This window comes from Podarcis bocagei (assembly GCF_964188305.1).
Source record: "Podarcis bocagei genome assembly, chromosome: 13".
NCBI lineage: Eukaryota > Metazoa > Chordata > Lepidosauria > Squamata > Lacertidae > Podarcis > Podarcis bocagei.
This window is the reverse complement of record NC_138138.1, coordinates 16,330,147-16,354,301: the sequence shown is the minus strand read 5'-3', so window position 1 is coordinate 16,354,301 and position 24,155 is coordinate 16,330,147. Positions and strand designations below refer to the sequence as shown.

At 47.8% G+C, this 24,155-nt stretch overlaps 1 protein-coding gene across 1 annotated transcript in view; it reads left to right on the top strand.

The window, feature by feature from the left end:
- Positions 1-24,155, top strand: part of WNT3 (Wnt family member 3) — a 49,466-nt gene that overhangs the window by 21,472 nt on the left and 3,839 nt on the right. Inside the window, exons 2-4 of the mRNA XM_081166755.1 lie at positions 13,169-13,410; positions 18,480-18,745; positions 22,260-22,743. Of these exons, the coding sequence (XP_081022881.1) occupies positions 13,169-13,410; positions 18,480-18,745; positions 22,260-22,739 (988 nt within the window). The 3' untranslated portion in view covers positions 22,740-22,743. The remainder of the gene's footprint in view (positions 1-13,168; positions 13,411-18,479; positions 18,746-22,259; positions 22,744-24,155) is intronic.

Sequence of the window (24,155 nt, the reverse complement as noted above, 5' to 3'; positions counted from 1 at the left end):
ATTTCTGGGTTAGCGGAGTCTGTACCCTGAAGCATCTGTAACCCAAGGTACCACTGTATTGAAACTGGGTTGATTCAGGGGCTGAGCCTGGTCTCAAACTGAGCCCTGAGGAAGCCCCGTACTAGCACTGTTTGTCTCGGCTCATGAAACCATACCTTAAGACTGGTGGGAAGCCTGGGGCCCTCTTTATGTTTGCTGGATGGTGACCCCTGGCCATGCTGGGTGGGACAGCAGGAGAAACACAGGATTTTCACTAGTGCATTGCAGGGCTGACAGCTCTCATTCTTCGAAAGAAATTGCCCGGGATTGCTCAGAGGTGATGCATAAATTGAGTGGATAGCTGGATAGCTTAGTTGCAAGAGCAGGAGACTCTTAATTTAGGGTTGTGAGTTCGAGCCCCACATTGGGCAAAAGATTCCCGCATTGCAGAGGGTTGGACTAGATGACTCTTGCGGTCCTTTCCAATTCTACAATTATAATGCCCTATTGTTCAGGTCAATTCTGTGTCCAGGGCAGCTGTTTATCAGCTCCATCTGGTACGCAGGCTGAGACCCTACCTGCCCGTGGACTGTCTCTCCAGAGTGGTGCATGCTCTGGTTCTCTCCCGCTTGGACTACTGCAATGTGCTCTACGTGGGGCTACCTTTGACCCGGAAACTACAATGAATCCAGAATGCGGCAGCTAGACTGGTGACTGGGACTGGCCGCCGGGACCATATAACACCCGTTCTGAAAGACCTACATTGGCTCCCAGTACGTTTCTGAGCACAATTCAAAGTATTGGTGCTGACCTTTAAAGCCCTAAACGGCCTCGGTCCAGTACACCTGAGGGAGTGTCTCCACCCCCATCGTTCAGCCTGGATGCTGTGGTCCACCTCCAAGGGCCTTCTGGCGGTTCCCTCCCTGCAAGAAGTGAGGTTGCAGGGAATGAGGCAGAGGGCCTTCTCGGTAGTGGCACCCACCCTCATCAGATGTCAAGGAAATAAACAACTATCTGACTTTTAGAAGACATCTGAAGGCAGCCCTGTTTTGGGATGTTTTGATGTTTTATTGTATTTTTAATATTTTGTTGGAAGCTGCCTAGAGTGGCTAGGGAGGCCTGGCCAGATGGGTGGGGTATAAGTAACAAATTATTATTATTATTATTATTATTATTATTATTATTATTATTATTATTATTATTATTATTATTATTATTAGTGTGGGTTGTGTTGATTGCATGCTGATTGCAGCTTCTGGGATTGATAATATTTGTGCCCTGTCCATCTAACCGGGTTGCCTTAGCCACTCCAGGAGGCTTCCAACATAGATAAAAACACCACAAAAACATTGTCTTCAGATGTCTTCTAAAGGTTATATCGTTACTCATCTCCTTGCCATCAGGGTATAAATTTATTATTATTATTATTATTATTATTATTATTATTATTATTATTATTATTATTATTATTATGCTATTATTTTCATGCTTTTCATGAATGCAGGAATGTGCGACCTACCACCAAATGTAGCAGTGAGATGTAGCATGCTGTACTACAACTCCCTTATCCCCTAACCGTTGGCCCTGCTGCCTGGGACTTATGAAAGCTGGAGCCCCACGATATCTAGAGAGTTCCAGGTTCCCCACCCTTGTCTGACAAGGTCGGAGGAGAGGGGAGCAGAGAAGGTTGCCTGGTAGCAAGCCTTCCTGAGAGGGAAGCCCCCCTAGATTCCCAAGGAAGCTTGCGGCCTAGGGCTGCAAGCTCAGGAGAGCCTCCACTCGCCACATTTCGATGGTGCCTCCGACGGCCGCCTGCTCCAGCCATCATCCGTCCCGGCGCAAGCTGCAGACTTCCGTGCAGCTTACATGGTGGGCTGATTCCATTGTGGGTTCAGCAGCAGAAACCTCCCGCCCCCACGGACAAGAGGGTATAAGCATCTTCTAAGGAGGTAGCCAAGGAAACGGCCCGGTGGGGTTAAAGATGCCTATAATGTCTGTGGTTGCCCTTTCGATAAGGAGCACTCTCAGCAGGGGTGAAAATAAAGGATCACAAGGGGAAAGGCTTTAGAAAGTGCCCAAGGCACAAGATGCTCAAATCCCTGTCGGACACTCCCCCTGGCCTGCTTGTCTTATAATGAAAGTGCTCCGAGGTCAGGCTGTGGCAGATGAATGATACGTCCCCGTTTTCAAGTAGGAATGCTTAAGAAATCCCCCCCCCCCATCGCTCTGTCCTCTAAACCACCCTATCTTGTTTCCTGAGGTGCACTAATACACTTGTGACCCACGGTTCTTTGGTATTTCTGGACTTTGTCCAAAGACCTCCTCCTCCTCGTCGTCCTCGTCGTCGTCCTCCTCCTCCTCCTCCTCCTCCTCCTCTTCTTCTTCTTCTTCTTCTTCTTCTTCTTCTTCTTCTTCTTCTTCTTCTTCTTCTTCTTCTTAATATATTTATGCCCCAGCCACTCTGGGTAGCTTCCAACACATACAGTATAAAAACATAATAGAACGTCAAACATTAAAAACTTCCTGCCACAGGGCTGCCTTCAGATGTCTTCTAAAAGTTGGGTAGTTCTTTATCTCCTTGACATCTGATGGGAGGGTGTTCCACAGGGCAGGTGCCACTACCAAGAAGGCCCTCTGCCTGGTTCCCTGTAAATTCGTTTCTCACAGTGAGGGAACCGCCAGAAGGCCCTCGGAGATGGACCTCGGTGTGGGGGCTGAACGATGGGGGTGGAGACGCTCCTTCAGGTATACAGAGCCAATTATATTTAGGGCTTTATAGGTCAATACCAACACTTTGAATTGTGCTCGGAAACATAATGGGAGCCAGTGTAGATCCTTTAGAACTGGTGTTATACGGTCCCAGCGACCGCTCCCATTCACCATTCTAGCTGCCACATTCTGGTTTAGTTGTAGTTTCTGAGTCACCTTCAAAGCGCATTGCCATAGTGTAGTTTGCTGTCGTTTTTGTCTTGTGCATTTTTTTTGTCTTGTGCATTCCCCAACCCCTTGCAGGGGCCAGCAAACATTTTCAGCAGGGGGCCGGTCCACTGTTCCTCAGACCTTGTGGGGGGCCGGACTGTATTGGGGGGGGGGGATGAACAAATTCCTATGCCCCACAAATAACCCAGAGATGCATTTTGAATAAAAGCACACATTCTACTCACAAAAAACACGAGGCAGACCCCACAAAGAACCCAGAGATGCGGTTTGAATAAAAGGACACATTCTACTCCTGTAAAAACACCAGGCAGGCCCCACAAATAACCCAGAGATGCAGTTTAAATAAAAGGACACATTCTGCTTATGTAAAAACACGCTGATTCCCAGACCGTCTACGGGCCGGATTGAGAAGGCGATTGGGCCGCATCCAGCCCCCGGGCCTTAGTTTGCCTACCCCTGCCTTTCAGCTTACTGATAAACACTATGCATGCACTCATGGCTAAAAACCAAAGCACAAAATGATCACATTCCGTTTCCATTTTGCACTGCTTAGAATTACTGGCATTGGTAAATGAGCCATCGCAGTTGAAATGTAAGCCGGTTTCACAGCGATTCAAAAGTAATGTACATAAATTCAACAGCAATTTATAGTGGAGTCAGACCACGTATTTCCCTAAGTGTCACTTAATCTGGTGATGACGAATCAAGGAATGGTCATTTATGTGTGAACTATCCACTAACATCATGTCAGATAAACCTTTGTAGTACAGACCGCTAGACTACAAGCAAAGAGAGCGGGAGACTGCGTAGTAATAAATTCAGATAACTCAAGTCCTGAGTCAAGCCACATTGTACTAGAGAAAAACAGGCATTAACCCAGCAAGGTGTGCTTTACATAAAGTGTTGCATGGATATATTGGCATCCTGGGGCCCTGTCAGATTATAACCTCTGCTGTTTATCCCCACCAGGTAAGTGAGGCCCAAGCACTTCCACCATTTCAAAGTCAATTTAATACTTTCTGATCTCCCAAACCTTTTAGGGGCTTTCCCTTTATTGCTCTCTTGTTGCTACTTATATTGATTTTATACTAGTTCTATTAATCTTCTCTGTCTTTTAAATGGCCTTGTTTTTACCGCCACTGTCTGCTGTGTCATTTTATATTGTCGTTTTATCTTTTGTTAAATAGAAAAGCAGCCTGGAGACACAAGAGACAGGTAGATAATTCAGGGCCGGATGCCAAGGTTGATCTGGGTGAGAAAATTCCTTCTAGATCAGCGGTTCTCAACCTGTGGGTCCCCAGATGTTGTTGGACTACAACTCCCATCACCCCTGAGCTCTAGCCTTGCTAGGTATGGGTGATGGGAGTTGTAGTTCAACAACATCTGGGGACCCACAGGTTGAGAAAGGCTGTTCTAGACTCTTAAATTTGGAGGTCAGTAAGAACCTGGGTATGAACAATCACCTGTCCACTGAGAAAATCGGGGTGCAGGGGGAGAAGGCAAATCTGCAACACCATCCATTGTCCCCAGACGACGTATTCCCCAATGATCAGCCGAGGAAGAGGACCGTTCTATGATAACAGAGAAGGGAAAAGCTCTTCCCAATCCTTTGCTTGGAGGTGGGGGAGGATAGAATACTAGATAACCTTTATCTAATTTGACCAGTTTTCTGAAATCCCCAAAGGTATGTAAGCCTTGGGACGCGGGTGGTGCTGTGGGTTAAACCACAGAGCCTAGGACTTGCCAATCAGAAGGTCAACGGGGTGAGCTCCTGTTGCTCGGTCCCTGCTCCTGCCAACCTAGCAGTTCGAAAGCACACCAGTGCAAGTAGATAAATAGGTACCGCTCTGGCGGGAAGAGCAGCGCACGGAAACGCCGTTTATCTTCCCGCCGGAGCGGTACCTATTTGTCTACTCGCACTTTGATGTGCTTTCGAACTGCTAGGTTGGCAGGAGCAGGGACCGAGCAACGGGAGCTCACCCCGTCGCGGGGATTCGAACCGCCGACCTTCTGATCGGCAAGTCCTAGGCTCTGTGGTTTAACCCGCAGTGCCACCCGCGTCCCTTAACAGACCTTACAGAGTAGCTCAATCCTAATGTCCCTTTAACACAGGCCTCCGCAACCTCGGCCCTCCAGATGATTTGAGACTACAATTCCCATCATCCCTGACCACCTGTCCTGTTAGCTAGGGATCATGGGAGTTGTAGGCCAAAAACATCTGGAGGGGCGAGTTTGAGGAAGCCAGCAAGCCTCTGGAAACACTTGAAAAACCCCAAAATACACCAAACTCTCCACCGCAATCACTCCCTGAAAACCTCCTTTCTCAAACTCCAGCTCTCCGCAGGCCTCACAGGTTGGTGCAAAGACTCCTGGGATTGCACTTGCAAAGGCTTGTGGGATTGCTAAACGTGGTTTTCGTCTTGAAGAGGTGCCGATTATGAAGCACTGGTGATAAGGTTTGAATTTCAAAAGGTTCAAAACAAGCCAAGAAGCAGATACAGTGGTGCCCCGCAAGACGAATGCCTCGCAAGACGGAAAACTCGCTAGACGAAAGAGTTTTCCGTTTTGGAGGTGCTTCGCAAAACGAATCTCCTATGGGCTTGCTTCGCAAGATGAAAATGTCTTGCGAGTTCCTGCGGGGGTTTTTCCCTTCCCCCCCTTTTTCTAAGCCGCTAAGCCGCTTATCAGCTGATCCGATAAGCCACTAATAGCGCTAATAGCGCTAATCCGCTAATCTGTCAATGGGCTTGCTTCGCAAGACGAAAAAACCGCAAGACGAAGAGAATCACAGAACGGATTCTTTTCGTCTTGCGAAGCACTACTGTATCTAACTAACAAGGGGGGGGGAAATTATTTAGTCAGCCAAGAGTCCTAAGGAAGGAAGGAGAGAGGGAGGGAAGGTGACGCCGGGGTGTGACCAAGACTAAGAGTCACCTGGGGTGCTGCTAAATGGAACAATTCCGTTGTGCGGCACAGCATCCATGGATTTGCATATTCAGGGAAGGCAAGGAGGGAGAGCAACCCAGAGCTGTGATAGATGTTTGTGCATGTGAGTCTGTAATAAACCATACTAGGAATACAAGTGAGTGAGAGAGAACGGTGCTGTTTCTATCCACCACCACCCCACGCCACCGATATAAACACTGTAACATATATAAACCCTTTTCCAGTGACGTATGGACCATATACGGGACGCGGGTGGTGCTGTGCCACAGAGCCTAGGACTTGCCGATCAGATGGTCAGTGGTTCGAATCCCCGCGATGGGGTGAGCTTCCGTTGCTCGGTCCCTGCTCCTGCCAACCTAGCAGTTCCAAAGCACGTCAAAGTGCAAGTAGATAAAGAGGTACCGCTCCGGCAGGAAGGTAAAAGGTGTTTCCGTGCACTGCACTGGTTCGCCAGAAGCGGCTTAGTCATGCTGGCCACATGACCCGGAAGCTCCCTCAGTCAATAAAGCGAGATGAGCGCCGCAACCCCAGAGTCAGCCACGACTGGACCTAATGGTCAGGGGTCCCTTTACCTTTACCTTTACCTTTACGGACCATATATATGGGGTTACTCCATTTTATCTTCCGATTAACCCTGTGAACTAGGTTCGGCTAAGAGAAAGGGATTTGGCCCAGGCCACCTAGTTAGCTGTGTTGCAGAGTCGAAATGTGGATATGTGTCTTCCTGGTCTTTCAGACAGACATGTTGCTGTCTGTCTGAAAGCACCTCGCAGCATTCGTATGAGATTACCCTAGGAAGTAAAAATGGGTAGATTTGTAGATTTCCTGCTGGCAGCAATTAAAGAAAAATCTCTTTATTTGGAGGACTGGGGAGGAACTGTGTGGCTGGGTAGATAAGCACCATTCCCTATTTCAGGGCAAGATTTTCCAACGAAAGTTCAAGAGGCTCAAAAGTTGTTTCCACACACACACACACACAGCTTATCTTAAAAACAAATCTGGCTGAAGATTTGGAATTTGCCCAAGCCAAGTTGTTTCGTCATGGACTTTGACTAAAGTTCAATTCAGTGCCACAGATTTGAAACAAACTGAGGGCACGTCTGATCTCAAAATCATAAACATGACTTTGGAGAGATGCTTTAAAAAAAAAAATTAAAATGACAAGGCCTTTGATATTTGCTTCTGCCTTTCATCCCTTCTTTTGTTCTTCTGTGCTAAAGTTTCATTTAGGACAGAGAGATACGGGTGCCTTCACGCATCCAGTCTGTTAGCACAAAATGACTACCCGCCACACCCAATACCTTTAAAAATAATAGCCTGTGAACTGACATGGATTGCAGTTAAATTGGAAATGCCCTAGCCAACTCAGGTTGCCACATTGGGGCCCTCAAAATCTCCTGCAGGTGGGCTGCTAAACTCCCAAAACATAGGTTCAGCACCTTCATTTGGATAGCTCCCTGTGCAGGGAGACTGACCAGCCAGCTAGCATTCAATGTTTCCCATTTGTGAAAGAAACATTCACAGCTCTCGATTCTCAATAGTGACTTATTCTAGTATAACAGTTCATTCAGCAATGCAGGCTGGTACAGAACTCACAAGTATGCAGTGGTCCCTGCCCCAGTGATCTTACAGTATGTAAGTGTACTGGAAGAAGCCAAACTCACTAGTGTCGAAGCAAGGATTCTTCAACATCAACTTCATGTTGGGCGGATGCCTGATGATTGCCTTCCAAAGCAACTACAGTGGTACCTCGGGTTAAGTACTTAATTCGTTCTGGAGGTTCATTCTTAACCTGAAACTGTTCTTAACCTGAAGCACCACTTTAGCTAATGGGGCCTCCTGCTGCTGCCGCGCCGCCAGAGCACGATTTCTGTTCTCATCCTGAAGCAAAGTTCTTAACTCGAGGTACTATTTCTGGGTTAGCGGAGTCTGTAACCTGAAGCGTCTGTAACCTGAAGCATCTTAACCCGAGGTACCACTGTACTCTATTCCGAACTTAAAAATGGAAAGCGTAATGCCGGTGGTCAACAGAAGAGGTTTAAAGACTCTCTCAAGGAAAGTCTAAAAAAAGGTAGTATAAACACTGACAACTGGGAAACACCAGCTTGTGAGAGCTCCAATTGGAGAACAGTCTTTACCATAAGTGTCATGGGCTTTGAAGATGCTCAAACTCAGGCTGAAAGGGAGAAACGTGCTAAGAGGAAGGCACACTTGGCAAACCCTCACCATGATCAACTCCCGCCTGGAAACCTATGTCCCCACTGTGGATCCAGAATTGGCCTCCACTGTCACTGTTAAAACCGTGTTCATGGAAGACAATCCTACTCAGCTATGAATGATCACTGAAGAAGACAGTATGGAACAAGAACAGAAGGACTGCCTGATTATTATACAGTGGCATCGGCATGCATGGCACTTTTATGGGCTAAAGGAAAGCAAGGGAGAGTCAGGTCCCTGACTACCCCAAACGATTGTACTCTAAATCCATGGTAGGGAACGTTTCTCAGCTCAAGGACCACATTGGCATTGACTCCAGGAAGACTTGCTCCCTGCCTTGCTGACCTTTTCCACCTGGCCTGGGAGGGTGGGACCTGGACTGACTCCAGCTACAAAAAATTAAGCTGCTGAGAGGACTCTTGGGCTGGGGTGTTCTTTAGTGGGTGTTGGTGGGGTTTTTTGCTGCTATACTTAATATCACCTTTTGTACCTTTATTTTTAGATCTTACTATGATTTATGAGGAAGTCGTTCAGTTTGGTTGTGTACTTTTTGATGAGTTTTATTTATTGGTCATGACTACTTTTCTTTGTAATTATGTAAGTCTTTTCCTATTGTAAGCCACCTTGTGCATGGCTTGAGCTATGGGAAGGCGGTGACATTCCCTCGTGGACAAACATCCAGGTGTATCCTGGCAGTGGATGTGACTGGTAGTGGTTGCAGACTGGGGCTGATGGAGCTTGCGGCCTGCAGACAAAATCCTGAGGCCTGGAAAGAGAGTTCTGGAAGGCTGTCCTTGCCCCCAAGCCTGAGGTTCATCCTGCCCCTGGTCTAGATTATGGTAGTTGGAAAGGAGGAGACTAAGAAGATGCTCAAGATTTGTTGCCATGGACTGGCTGGATTCAGAGGAGTGGTGGGAGACCGCAACTGGGAAAATCCCAAGGGAAGAAGGCTCAGAGCCTTCTTGGTGGTGATGGGATGATGATGAGTGGTCAGAGGGAGCAGATGGAGAAGACAGGGAAGAGGTGGTGTTGGAAGTTGAAGAGGTTTAGTAAGCAGGAAGAGGCTGTGGCAGACAGCAGAAATGGAGAGTGGAGAGGAGAAAGGCCAAGAGGCAGAGATTAGGCAGGCTGCTGAAGAAACCAGGGGGTCTCCCTCTCCTGCTGTGACTAGCTACCCTCCCGCTGGTTTGCCAGAACCAGAGGAGGTATGAAGAGAGCGTAGCAGAGTCAGACAAGTTGTTGGAGCCTCAGATTGCTTGGGAAGGACCTGGGGTGGAGGAGACTTCGGGAGATGTGGGAAGGCGGGGGACCTTCAGTCCTTGCAACTGCAAGACCTACTGGGAAGAGTTGCTGTGCTAAGCTTGAGCTCTTTTGTTTCTTTGAATAAAAATTTAACTTCACTGACACCTTGTGAGTTATTGCTGACCTGCACGTTACTGGGTAAGGTTGCTGCTGGTGAGCAAAGAACCCCAAGGTTCCCCAAAAAGATTGTGAAAACCACCAGGTTCAGCGTAGAGGGCCATCCATTTGGTCCATTCTCCATCCAAGAGGGGCCACACCAAAAGGCTTTGGGCAGGTCACCAAAAAGAGAGAGCAAAACAATACCTGCATGAGCCACAATGTTGGGGACTTTATCAATGGAGAAGAGACATGATAGCTTACAGGCATTGATTGTGTGTGGACAAATATTATGATCTTTTCAAAGCATTTATTAAAAATATAGCAGGTTATAAATAAATATATATGTATTATTATAATAATAATTTCATTTATATTCTTAATAATAATAATATGCACTTTTTGCTTCTTTTTCATTTTTTTCACTTAATTTTGTTTAACTGAGATATTTTCAACTGAAAAATAGAATAAACTGTTGGTGGCTTTATAGATCTACACCAGCCTCTCAAACTTATTTCCCCCTCAGATTCCTATATTTGCTGCATAGAATAAAGTTATCAGAATAGTTATCAGTATAATCTGATAGTGTGTCCCCCCCCCTTTATTAAAATAACAAGCCAAGAGATCAAGAAAATGTGGACAAGAATTGAAAACTGCACTTCTCTGGTCCTAAACAGCAGCTGGCTGTAATACCACTTTATATTATGGCAAGGCAAATGCCCATTGGATAAAAATAAATAAATTGTGCATGCTTTCTAAAAAGGAGTGGGCCTGAGTCGTGAACAGCCGAGAGATCTACGAATAAAGGGCAGTGCACAGAAATAATAAAGTTTTTTTATGGTCAATGTTTTGCTGTGCTTTTAATATTTTGTTGCAAGCTGTCCAGAGTACCTGGGGCACTCTAGCCAGTTGGGCAGGATATAAATAATACTATTATTATTATTATTATTTGGAAGGAGACTTCACTTCAGCTAAGCAGTGCACAGACTTAAAAGGCACTGTTATGACCACAGTCCCTTGAATTATGCCCAGGAACCAATTGCTAACAGTACATTCTTTGAGGACAGATGTACTATGGTCCCTATGGCTAGTCCTAGTTAGGATGGGAGTCTAGCTCAGGGGTCAGCTAACTTTTCAAGCAAGTCCACTGTCCCTCAGACCTTGGGGGGCAGACTATATTGGGGGGGGGGGAATTAACGAATTCCTATGACCCACAAATAACCCAGAGATGCATTTTAAATAAAAGGACACATTCTACTCATGTAAAAACACGCTGATTCCTGGACCGTCCGCGGACCAGGTTTAGAAGGCGATTGGGCCAGATCCGGCCCCCGGGCCTTAGTTTGCCTACCCATGGTCTAGCTGCTGCATCTGGACCAGGTGTAGTTATCTCCTGCATGGACTACTGCAATGCACTCTACGTGGGGCTACCTTTGAAGGTGACCTGGAAACTGCAATTAATCCAGAATGCGGCAGCTAGACTGGTGACTGGGAGTGGCCGCTGGGACCACATAACACCGGTCCTGAGAGATCTGCATTGGCTCCCAGTACGTTTCCGAGCACAATTCAAAGTGTTGGTGCTGACCTTTAAAGCCTTAAACGGCCTCGGCCCAGTATACCTGAAGGAGCTTCTCCACCCCCATCGTTCAGCCTGGACACTGAGATCCAGCGCCAAGGGCCTTCTGGCGGTTTCCTCATTGCGAGAAGTGAGGTTACAGGGAACCAGACAGGGGGCCTTCTCGGTAGTGGCGCCCGCCCTGTGGAACGCCCTCCCTTCAGATGTGAAGGAAATAAGCAGCTATCCTATCTTTAAAAGACATCTGAAGGCAGCCCTGTTTAGGGAAGTTTTTAATATTTAATGCTGTATTGTTTTTAACACTCGATTAGGAGCCGCCCAGAGTGGCTGGGGAAACTCAGCCAGATGGGTGGGGTATAAATAATAAATTGTTGTTGTTGTTGTTGTTGCAAGTAACCTTCAAAAGGCAGATTCCACGTAGAACCAGCCTTGTACGTAGAATCTAATCCCAGCATTGGACGTTCCTAGAAAATACAAGCAGGGCGCTAACACCGCACGCTCCATCATCTCCACGCAATGCCTCTCTGGGGGGATAAATTTGCACAGGAACCTGGGCTCTCCCCAAGGTTACAGCTGCCGCTTCCTGGAAAGCAGGCCGGCTTCCACCGCAGCAAAGGAAAACGGTTCTGCTGCCAAGTTAGCAAAAAAGATTCTGAACGGCAAGACTTGAGCACCCTGAAAGAAAAGAAGGGCTTTGATCTTTGCACCGCAGCTTAATGCAGCGCTGGTAAGAAGATAATGAGGTGATATAATTGCCTGTGTGCTTTCGTGGCACGCAGCACTTCCCCAGTCTTAATGAGGGGTTGAGGCAGTGCGGTTCAGCAGAGCATCAGGCTCAGGTTCGAATCCTACCCAGGTCATGAATGTGCAGGGTCATTTCAGGGGCAAACTGCAGGTCCTCCGTCTGAGTTCTCCCAAATCTATAAAATGGAAATATCACAATCCATTCATCCCCCTCCACCCCACAAGGTTGTCTTAGGTCTATTAAGGAAACGTTGTTTATCCTGGGATTCAGGAGGTGACAGTGCTGTGATCGCTTTCTGTGTACCACAACTGTAAACATGGGGAAGGACTCAGGAGAGAACTATGCAAATTGATAAAGGGTAGAAGAAAAACCAGTATGTTTTCTGTTGGAATCATGACTTCACTATGCTGGGATGTCTCTCCCTCAACATTTATATTTCTTCCTTTCTTCCCTCCTATCACTTCTGCAAGGATTTTGGACTAATCCCTTAATCCTTGTTCCCAATTGTAGCAAAGTTTAAGTGCTTGTAGATGCAATTGCTCATATCCATCCCTTGCTACTCTTTCTTTCTTTCTTTCTTTCTTTCTTTCTTTCTTTCTTTCTTTCTTTCTTTCTTTCTCTCCCTCCCTCTCTCCCTCCTTCATTGTTAATTTTAGACTGCAATATCTTTAGCGGCAGAGACAGTTCTCAGTTTGATTTAGGAACGTTGATAAACTGCCATGCACAATGAATGATAGTAAGAAAGACAAAAATGAACTGGACATATTTACCCCCGAGAAAAATGATAAAGAGAGACAGGATGGGTATGCATTGTTTTCAAACATTTGAAAGATTTTCAGGAAACAGAGTGGAGTCCAGTGAACCTTTGGTTTGGGACATTTCACATAGAAGAATTAGCTCTCTTGGGAGCAGGTTCAATAGGCAGATGTCAGGATTGTTTTCAATACATGATATCCTGCCCCAGGGCAGCCCTTTGACTAGTTATGACTTTAAATATCCCAAGGCAACCCTGGTCTCCCAGAACCAGAAGAGGCATGAAAAGGGCAGAGCCGAGGTTGGCTTCAGGCATAGTCTCAGATTGCTTGGGGGTAACCCTGGAGAGGAGGGGGCTTAGGCAGCCGTGGGGAGGTCTCAGCAACCTCTTCATAGGGGCAAGATCTGCCAGAGAAGAGTTGCTGTGCTCCTTAGGCCTGACAGATCCTCCTGTGCAGATCCTGATTTTGCCAATGAAGAGTTAACTCTCATTTGCAGGGTGTGATTTACTGCTGGCTCCTGACAGTCTGCCACCGGGTGGAAGAGTCAGTGCGGGCATACAAAGTGCCCAATGCCCTTTCAAGCAGGGGGTTGTATATGTTCTCCCTTTGCAGGTCCCTCGCATTAGGCCAGCAATATACCTCGTTGGGCTCCCAGCCGATCCTGTGCGGTTCCATTCCTGGCTTAGTGCCCAAGCAGCTCCGGTTCTGCCGCAACTACATCGAGATCATGCCCAGCGTGGCTGAGGGCGTGAAGCTAGGAATCCAGGAATGCCAACACCAGTTCCGGGGGCGCCGTTGGAACTGCACCACCATCGACGACAGCTTGGCCATTTTCGGGCCTGTTCTCGATAAAGGTACAGCACAAGCCGGGTTAGAGGAGGAGCACCCATAACTTGCCAGTAGTGGAGCACATTTTATTCATTATTACGCATTGCTTCCCCCACTTTTTTTCCTCCTCCCAGGAGCTCAAGGTTGTCCCAATCCTCATTTATTCCCTGCAACAACCCTGTGAGTTGGCTTAGGCTGAGAGGCATCGACCCAGTGAGCCAAAAGGAGAAGGCAGCTTCACAATTATCATATAGAACACGCCAATAACTGGCACCCAGTTTGTGCAAAGCGTGACTTTAAAAGATCTTAATTTTTATAAATTACAGCTGAATTTTTTAAAATTTTTAAATGGCAACAGTGTAAGGGCATTAATGTGGAGCGTTGACTTGCAAAATAATGAGTGCGTCACTCTCCTTTTTTAAAAAAAAATACGTCTGATTTCAACACCAAATTATATGTTGCTGGAAATATATACAGCTTTGTTGCAAACAACAGAGGGAGGCTGCATAGGTTGTCCCAGTATAATCATACAGGGAGAGAAGGAAGGAAAAAATGCATTTACTGTAAGCTGCTCAATAAGTCAGATCTAAGATATCACATACAGGTATACTTCACATCCTCTCTGTCTAAGGGCAAGTAAAGGTAAAGGTACCCCTGACCATTAGGTCCAGTCGTGACCGACTCTGGGGTGGCGGCACTCATCTCGCTTTATTGGCCGAGGGAGCTGGTGTACAGCTTCCGGGTGATGTGGCCAGCAGGACTAAGCCGCTTCTGGCGAACTAGAGCAGCGCACGGAAATGCCGTTTACCTTCCTGCCGGAGCGGTACCTGTTTATCTACTTGCACTTTGACGTGCTTTCGAACTGCTAGGTGGGCAGGAGCAGGGACCGAGCAACAGGAGCTCACCCCATCACAGGGATTCGAACCACCGACCTTCTGATCGGCAAGCTCTAGGCTCTGTGGTTTAACCCACAGTGCCACCCCTGTTCCACCTAAGGGCTAGTACAGATTAACAAATTACCAAGACTGTACACACACACAGGCACCCCCAACAGCCCACAGGAGAATGATATAGGCCTTGTGGAACTAAACACACCATCCAGCAATAAGATCTCCTGTGGAAACCCCAATGAATTGAATGGTAAACTGTGAAAGTAACCTACCAGGCCATTGCAAAGTTCTCAGCCATCTCATTGGACAGGTGGCCTTCCCAGTGGATCACGCTGAGGGCCCACTGGGATTTACATGTACCATTAAATTTTTACATTTTATTTTCCGAGGGAGGGAGACAGTTGACAACTTGCGGTTGTAAAAAAACACAATTTTTAATGGATATTTCATTCTCCCAGGGGGCTGTTTATTTAATTCCCGTTTTCTCTTATTGCCCCCACCCATCTCATTAAATTTCAGATCAACAGTTTATCGAGAGGCAACTTGGAATAATGGGCAAAGTGAAGAGAATTTCACTCCACGTCTGAATAATCAAAAATCTGGGGAAGTGGAAAAATCCCCTCTGCCTAGACGTGATTAATGTATCAGTCAGTCATGATTTATTACCAAGCCGGCCATAACAACATGATTGATGTAACCCCACGATCGATCAATTTGGAAAGAAGGAACCAGGGAGGATATGAATTGCATATGCGTGCACGCCCAAGTTAACAAGCAGCTTAAATTTAATAAATAAAACCAAGGTGGAGCAGAATCTGAAATCTGAGCCCAACTTAGTGCCACGCCTTAAACCGGCCATATTAACTGTACCATGTTTTCATGTTAAAGGAAGACCAAGAAAGTGGAAGAACAATTCCATTTCCTGGTCTCGGCTTTTAAACTGTGGGGGGTGGGAAACATGATCAAACGCTCCCCCAGGCAGACATTTCCCTTGACATAGAAAACTAGCTTTTCAGCCGAAAGGCTAGGGGACAATAAATCTCCTGAATATCTCATTGCCTAAAGCCATGGTTCCCAACGTGGGGCACACGCCCCACAGAGGGGCCAATTTGATTTGGGGGGAGCAATTTGAGAATGAGTTAGACCAAGTTGATGGCCTTTTAGGCTTCCTCCATGTGAATAGGAGTTCACTTTTTGAATAATAAGAATTATATGTCACAGGGGAGAGGCATCAGGATTTTAGAGATGCTTAGGGACGCAGGTGGCGTTGTGGTCTAAACCAGTGTTTCCCAAACGTTTTTGGGCAACGGCACACCTGTTAGCCGGAAAAAAATCTCGCGGCACACCACCATTAAAGCCCCGCCCCGTGACGTCAGCGCGCAGCGTCACGCCGGGAGGGACGCACAAAAGCGAAAGTTTTTTCCCTCCCCCTTGCCGGGGTGGGAGGAGGCAGCAGAGCGAGGGCAGCTGAGGCGGCGGCGGGGAAAGGAGAGGAGGAACGCGGCGCGGCGGTGAGCTAAACTCGGAAGGAGTAACCAAGTGTTAGACGGTTGGGAGGCAGAGATGGGCTGCTGAAGGCAGAACGGAGGCGACCCGTTCTCCCGGAGGTTGATTTCTCTGAGTCTCGGTAGAGAGTGTGTCCGCAGGAAGGGATCCTCCCTTTTGCGCGCGCTGCCCCGCCGCTCGGCACCACCACCGCGGAGCCGCCCCCGGCTCGACGCGGATCCTCGCCGCCGCCGCCGCCTCTCACCGCCCGACTCGCCCGCCTTCCTCCCACGGCACACCAGCCGATGTCTCACGGCACACTAGTGTGCCGCGGAACACCGGTTGGGAAACACTGGTCTAAACCACTGAGCCTAGAGCTTGCCGATTGGAAGGTCGGCAGTTCGAATCCCCACAACAGGGTGAGCTCCCGTTGCTCGGTCCCAGCTCCTGCCAACCTAGCAGTTCGAAAGCATGTGCAAGTAGATAAATAGGTACCGCTCTCGCGGGAAGGTAAACGGCGTTTCCGTGCGCTGCTCTGGTTTCGCCAGAAGTGGCTTAGTCATGTTGGCCACATGACCCGGAAAAACTGTCTGCGGACAAACATCGGCTCCCTCGGCCCGTAAAGTGAGATGAGCGCTGCAACCCCAGAGTCGTTCGTGACTGGACTTAACTGTCAGGGGTACTTTACCTTTTTTAGGTGGGGCATGGCCAAAAAAAGGTCGGGAACGACTGGCCTAAAGTGAAGTGTGTTGTGTGTGTTTTTTACATGGAGGAGTCTGACAGCTATCACCCACAGCCTGAAGTAGCCCAGGTTTTTAACCACCTCAAGGCCTAAAAAAATAAATAAAGGTTTCTGAAAGGCTGAGGGGGGAAAATGGTTAAAGGTGGGTCTCATGGTGCAGAACAAGGTCAAAGGTGGGTCCCCTCAGGACTGAAAAGGCTACCTCCTCAGGGAGCCGTAGCAAATGACTCTCTGTGTAAGAGAAGCTGACTGCATTTCCCTGGAACAAATGTGGCGAACAAAACCCGCATCTCCAGGGCCTCGGCTGAGGAAATCGGAGGCTGCGAAATGGCCTTAGAGCATTGTGATAACCCAGCAGTGTTCCTCAGCTGTGACACAGATGACAAATTTGCATTTAAAGAGGGGGACTGGATATAAACGCAGGAGATTTAAAGGCAGCGGCGGGTGGTGGGGAGGGAGAGAAAATGAGCTTATATCCAGGAGAAAAGAGCTAAGCTCCCATCCCCACTGTGCACCGGGGCAGGGGGATATCGTTCCAGACCTTGAACTGTTTCACAACCCCGCGCCATTCACACGCCCTTTCGCCACCCGGAGCCCGGGAGGGGAGGACCGGCGGCACCAGAGGTCTCAATAGAGATTTCCTAGCCTGACTGGTGGGCTCGCGGGGGGATGGCAGGGCAGGGCGGTCGCGGGCCCCGTTGCCAAGGGGTGGCCGCGGGGAATGCCAGCCCCGTGGGTACTGCCGGGCCTGGCAGAAACATTCCACATTATGTGGGTAATACAGTGTGACACTCCGCAAACAATGGCAAATTGAGTGTCCCAGCAGGTAACGGGGTCTGGATAGGAGACCGTTACAGTGGAGCTCTGTCAAGAGCCCCTAATCCACCCAGGCTCTGCCCCCCAACCCGGCCCCCTCAGCGCTTCTGGGAACTTTCAATTTTGCCACTGGGAAATCTCTCTCAGGCAACCCCCCATGCCTCATGGGGTGGGGTGGAGAGTTGGGCTTTTTTCCAGACTGCCTTTTCCCGAATCTTCGGAAGCCTCCATCGGTTTAGAGGTGGCAACTTTCCCCTCAGAGTTTTTATCTTCGCACACTGTATCTTCCTTTATTTTTGAAGGCAGCCTTCCTGAGTGGAGCTACTTTGGCTCGAGTCGGTTCCAAAACGTCCAAGGCCGGAGGCACTCTTGTTTTCCAGACTTAAAATCGAAGGTGCACTCTTTTTACAGCTGAAAAGCATTCATTTTTGGAGTTATTAATTATACAGTACAGTCATCACAAATAAAAGAACAAAGCATCAAATCTATGGCATCATTTTACATAGTCTTAAAATGTTGGCAGTCCATATAGGTTCTCCACAGACAGAGAACCTTTTTCCCTTATGTATGAAAAAAGGGGAGGCCAGGTTTCACCAAAGATGTTCTTTATAATAAACCCATTTGCAATTCTTCTAAGCCCAGTTAGTCGTTCTGAACTAGTTATAACCCAAATTTGGTTGAACCCAGTCTCAAGAGGTAGCTCCACCTGGGATTTCCAGTGATACGCTGTTACTAGCTATGCAGCTACCAACAGAAAAGGAATTAGATATTTATGCCAGAGTTTGTAAATGGACAACGTCACGTTTTCCAAAGAGCCTAACCCCTACATTTCTACCCCAGTCCCTGTTCTGAGCATAGCTCGGCGATGGATTATTCCTCACTGTTGGACGCAAACTCTCAAAGCAGCTCTCTGCGACATTTCATGCAAAACAAAAGATAGCACATAATCTCATTTTTTAAAAAAGAAATACTAAAAGGGCAGATAGCAGGAGGCAGAACTTGGAAGAAATCTAATTCTGCTAAAAGAGAACAAAGACGGGACTTTTTGATTGTGGGCCTGAACTTTCAAATCCAAAAGCCATATGCTGCTTCATAAGGGAAGGCAAATGATAAGATCGCGGCTTGCAAAATAACCGGGTCTTTTTCTCCCTCTTGTTCGCAGCCACGCGAGAATCTGCCTTTGTCCACGCCATCGCCTCAGCCGGCGTGGCCTTCGCCGTCACTCGCTCCTGTGCTGAAGGCACGTCCACCATCTGCGGTTGCGACTCGCATCACAAGGGGCCGCCGGGCGAAGGTTGGAAATGGGGAGGCTGCAGCGAGGACGCCGACTTTGGCGTGCTGGTTTCGCGGGAGTTTGCCGACGCCCGGGAAAATCGCCCGGATGCCCGCTCTGCCATGAACAGGCACAATAATGAAGCTGGGAGAACAGTGAGTGTGCCCCTTCACCTCTTTGTCCTTTTCTTAAGACAGCATGGGGGAAAGATGTCCTGCCCCGTTTTGCCTAGCTTACTCGCTGGAAAGGCCTCCGGTGTAAGAACAGAGAAATCCAAAATGTGACTAAACCCAGGCCTAAGGAGGCCATCTTGTCTAACCATTGAAGTTTTGGTCTTCTTGGTTCCTGAGTCTTCAGGTCAGTTTTGCCATTTTGGCATAATCCAACAGTTTAGTTTGCTATTGCTCTCTGGTAGGGACTTGGTCTTCTTTCCATCTCTGAGCTAGTAACATCCCTGTGGCTGTCGTTCCATACATAAAAAGTATTTTCTGCTCCTTTGGAATATCGGTACCTACCATTCCTAATAAAAAAGGCTCTGGGTTTTTCCACAAACATTATTTTAAACATTTCCCCCCCAATCCATTATGTATCATTTCCCATAATGTTTTTACAGTGGTACCTCAGGTTAAGAACTTAATTTGTTCTGGAGGTCCGTTCTTAACCTGAAACTGTTCTTAACCTGAGGTACCACTTTAGCTAATGGGGCCTCCCGCTGCCGCTGCGCGATTTCTGTTCTCAGCCTGAAGCAAAGTTCTTAACCTGAGGTACTATTTCTGGGTTAGCGGAGTCTGTAACCTGAAGCGTATGTAACCTGAAGCGTATGTAACCCGAGGTACGACTGTATTACCTTACACCTCCACCACATATGGTAAAAGGTGCCTTCTTTTTCTTTACATTTCCAGCAGATATTTGCACTTGTTTCATAGCCTTCCTGGTGTGCTCTTGGCAGGTGCAGATGGGCGCTTTGCAGTTTAGACAGCATTGTGTCTAAGCCAAACCATGGTTTAGCCCCAGGTAGTCTAACGACTGTGGTACTGGGAGAGGAGTGACTACAATCTTCTCCTCAGAAAGCTGCACATCTGCTCATTCGTGCTAAACCATGGTTCGACATAGCGCAATCTTGAACTGATCTTGTAGCCACCCAATAAAAATTCAGAAATATTACCCAGAAGTGAGTTAAGTAAATATGACATCCAAGAGTATGGGAGGAATATACAGAAGAGAGGGAGGCCTTGGTCAACAGAGGAGAGATCAAGAACTAGCCGCTGAAAGCTGTCTGCATTTACTAGCAAGTAAATGTGCGTTGGATTGCGCTGAAATCATGCCAAAATGCAGATATGATTTAGCAAGACAGGAATCATATATAGTGTAACATGGTAGTTAAACGGCTGAGCTGCAAATAATTTGACCTCTGCCATTAGTTTCCCTTAGACAAACTACTCTCATCCTCTGTGCCCATCAGCAATATGGGGGACAATAAAATAAATTTGCCTTTGCAGGGCTGAACAATCTAAAATGCTATTCAAACAGCTTACTGTTCTATCATAATTACCACCCAATTTCCTTATTAAATCAAGGCCTTAAGGTTTGAATGACAATTCATGGAGCAAAGTAGTGGTTGGTAGCATTTTTCCTTAATGAAGAAGTCTAATGAGAGACATTTGCATAGAAGCATTTGAGTGCAGAGTTCACTTTCAAGGGAAAAAAATGATACCGTTAAAAAGGAACTATGCAAAGATGTCTCTTCGTCCCTTTTATTTTCCGCAGTAGCTTTAGAATCGCTAACCCTGGCCAAATGACAAAATATTAACATTGAAGAAGTTGAGGCTGAGACAACTGTACAATTAACCTGTATGCTGATCATGTGATTATATCATTGGGAAATCCAAAACAACACCCACCACCAAACACAAAACTCAAAATTTTCACTACTACATCTAGTTAGTGGAATCTTTGGTTATAAAATCAGAATTTAAAATAAAAAGGAAAGAGAGAGAAAGAAAGAAAAGAAAATGGAAAAGGTTAAAAGACATTCCCGTTCTCTGTCTGTCAGCTCAATATAGTGTTCACTCAATAACATCCAACTATTTTATTTTCTATAAGCCAATATTTTTCCAGTCTTCAAATCCAAATATTACAAGTCCATTTTCTCTTTCCTGCAAAAAGTCCATAAGAAGTTTCCAATCCTTAATCAATGCCAACGATTTTCTCTCTCTAATTAAACACGTCAACTTTGCCATCTTAGTCCAGTCATCTTATCAACCGTTCCTCCATAGCAGGACTGTATCCTTCCACCCTTGTGCATGTAACAATCTTGCCCCTGTAATCATATATATACTGTACAGTGGAACCTCGGTTCTTGAACGTAATCCATTCCAGAAGACCGTTCGAGTTCTGAAACGTTTGAAAACTGAGCCGCAAAGGGCTGCCTGCAAATTCAATTGAGAAAATTGAAAAATACGCAGTTTGACTTCCGAGGCACGTTCGAAAATGGAAGCATTTACTTCCAGGTTTTTGGCATTCGGGTTCCAAAACGTTCGTCAAAGGAGACGTTCAAGAACCAAGGTACCACTGTACAGTGGTACCTCTAGTTGCGGACACGATCCATTCCGAGGTGCCGTTCGCACCCCGAAAAGTCCGCAACTAGAGCGGCGCTTCTGCACAAGCCCGGAGCACGATACAGCACTTCTGCGCATGTGCGAAGTGCACAGAACACTTCTGCGCATGCATGGGCAGCGAAATACGAAAGTACAGTGGTACCTCGGGTTACATACGCTTCAGGTTACAGACTTCGCTAACCCAGAAATAGTACCTCGGGTTAAGAACTTTGCTTCAGGGTGAGAACAGAAATCGCTCAGCAGCAGCGGGAGGCCCCATTAGCTAAAGTGGTACCTCAGGTTAAGAACAGTTTCAGGTTAAGAATGGACCTCGGGAACGAATTAAGTACTTAACCCGAGGTACCACTGTATACTCTTCCAAGTTTGCCGCATTTGCAAGCTGAAAAGACGCAACATGAACCTAACGCAACACGAGGTATGACTGTATTAGAATAATCTTGCCTGGTCCATGGCATTAGCCCCAATAGAGCCTAGATCAGGGGTCTGCAACCTTTAAGACAAAAAGAGCCACTTGGACCCATTTCCGAAGGAAAAAAAACTGGGAGCCACAAAACTCGTCATTATAAAAATAACTTTTTTGTCACTTTTTTATTATTTCTTTGTTTGACCCCTCAGAATTACTCCTCCTCATAGAAATAAACGTTAAATTAACAAGTTACCTTTTTGTGTGTGTGTGTTCTTCACTCCCCTTCAAAACAGTGACCAGCATACATGCCCCCTTTCAATGCAGTGACCAGCGTACATGCCCCTTACAATGTAGCGGGCGGGCGGGAAGGTGACGTCGGGACGGTGCATGACTAACGCACGCACCGCCCCCATGCGACATCACAGCCAGTACAGCGCCCGCCACAGTGGGGAGTGTCGGGGCGCACAATGCGCCTCCTCCCCTCGCTAGTATCTGCCCCGGAGCCGCGGCAAAGGTGTAAAAGAGCCACATGCGGCTCCGGAGCTGTGGGTTGCAGACCCCTGGACTAGATGGAAGATGCCCTGTGGGTGCTTCTCTGTGCTTCTCTGAACTTGACTGGCATGTTTTCGTTTCGCTTTGGTTTAGACGATCTTGGACCACATGCACCTGAAATGTAAGTGCCACGGGCTGTCGGGCAGCTGCGAGGTCAAAACATGCTGGTGGGCCCAGCCGGATTTCCGCGCCATTGGCGACTACTTGAAGGACAAATACGACAGCGCCTCGGAGATGGTGGTGGAGAAACACCGGGAGTCTCGCGGGTGGGTGGAGACGCTGCGTGCGAAATACGCCCTCTTCAAGCCGCCGACGGAGCGCGACTTGGTCTACTACGAGAACTCGCCCAACTTCTGCGAGCCCAACCCCGAGACCGGCTCGTTCGGCACCCGAGACAGGATGTGCAACGTGACCTCGCACGGGATCGACGGGTGCGACTTGCTCTGCTGTGGCCGCGGCCACAACACCCGGACGGAGAAGAGGAAGGAAAAGTGTCATTGCATCTTCCACTGGTGCTGCTATGTCAGCTGCCAGGAATGCATCCGAGTTTATGATGTCCACACGTGCAAATAAAAAGGTAGGCGGTGGGAGGATGGATGGCGGCTAACAGATTGAGTTTGAATCCTGGCAAGACAGAAGTGTTGTTTTGGGGGGACGGGTGTGGGGGACTCCCTGGCCCTGAATGGGATAACTGTGCCCCTGAAGGACCAGGTGCGCAGCCTGGGAGTCATTTTGGACTCATAGCTGTCCCTTGAGGCGCAGGTCAATTCTGTGTCCAGGACGGCTGTCTATCAGCTCCACCTCTTACGCAGGCTAAGACCTTACCTGCTCGCAAACTATCTCGCCAGAATGGTGCATGCTCTGGTTATCTCCCACTTGGACTACTGCAATGCGCTCTGCGTGGGGCTACCTTTGACCCGGAAACTACAATTAATCCAGAATGAGGCAGCTAGACTGGTGACTGGGAGTAGCCGCCCAGACCATATAACACTGCTCCTGAAAGACCTACATTGGATCCCAGTACGTTTCCGAGCACAATTCAAAGTGTTGGTGCTGACCTTTAAAGCCCTAAACAGCCTCAGCCCAGTATACCTGAAAGAGCATCTCCACCCCCATTGTTCAGCCTGGACAGTGAGGTCCAGCTCCAAGGGCCTTCTGGCGGTTCCCTCACTGCGAGGAGTGAGGTTACAGGAAACCAGGCAGAGGGCCTTCTTGGTGGTGGTGCCTGCCCTGTGGAACGCCCTCCCATCAGATGTCAAGGAAATAAACAACTACCTGACTTTTAGAAGACATCTGAAGGCAGCCCTGTCTAGGGAAGTTTTTAATGTGTGATGTTTTACTGTGTTTTTAATATTCTGTTGGAAGCCACTCAGTGTATTATTATTATTATTATTATTGGTATGGGTTGTGTTGAATGCATGCTGACTGCAGCATCTGGGATTGATAATATTTGCACCCCATCCATCTAACCAGGTTGCCTTAGCCACTCCAGGCGGCTTCCAACATAGATAAAAGCACCATAAAAACATTACACGTTAAAGAAAAGCTTCCCTACACAGGGCTGCCTTCAGATGTCTTCTAAAGGTTGTATCGTTACTCATCTCCTTGACATCTGATGGAAGGGCGTTCCACAGGACAGGTGCCATCACTGAGAAGGCCCTCTGCCTGGTTCCCTGTAGCTTCATGTCTTGCAGCAAGGTAACCGCCAGAAGGCCCTCAGTGCTGGATCTCAGTGTCCAGGCTGAACGAAGAGGCTCCTTCAGATACACAGGGCCCCTACCTGTCCCAAGCCTTCTCCAGCTGAGGAATCACACATCCCCTCCCAGAGCTAGTGAGCCCCACCCGGCCAGCTAGGGAGCTGGGCTGTGGACCCTTGCTTGCCTCGGCCTCCTAAAGCACCCTGCCTGCTGCCCCCTACACTTCAGAGCCCGCCATGTTGGTGGAGACAGGGGCCCCTCTGGCTCTTGAGATGGGTGCTGCTGCTCTGGT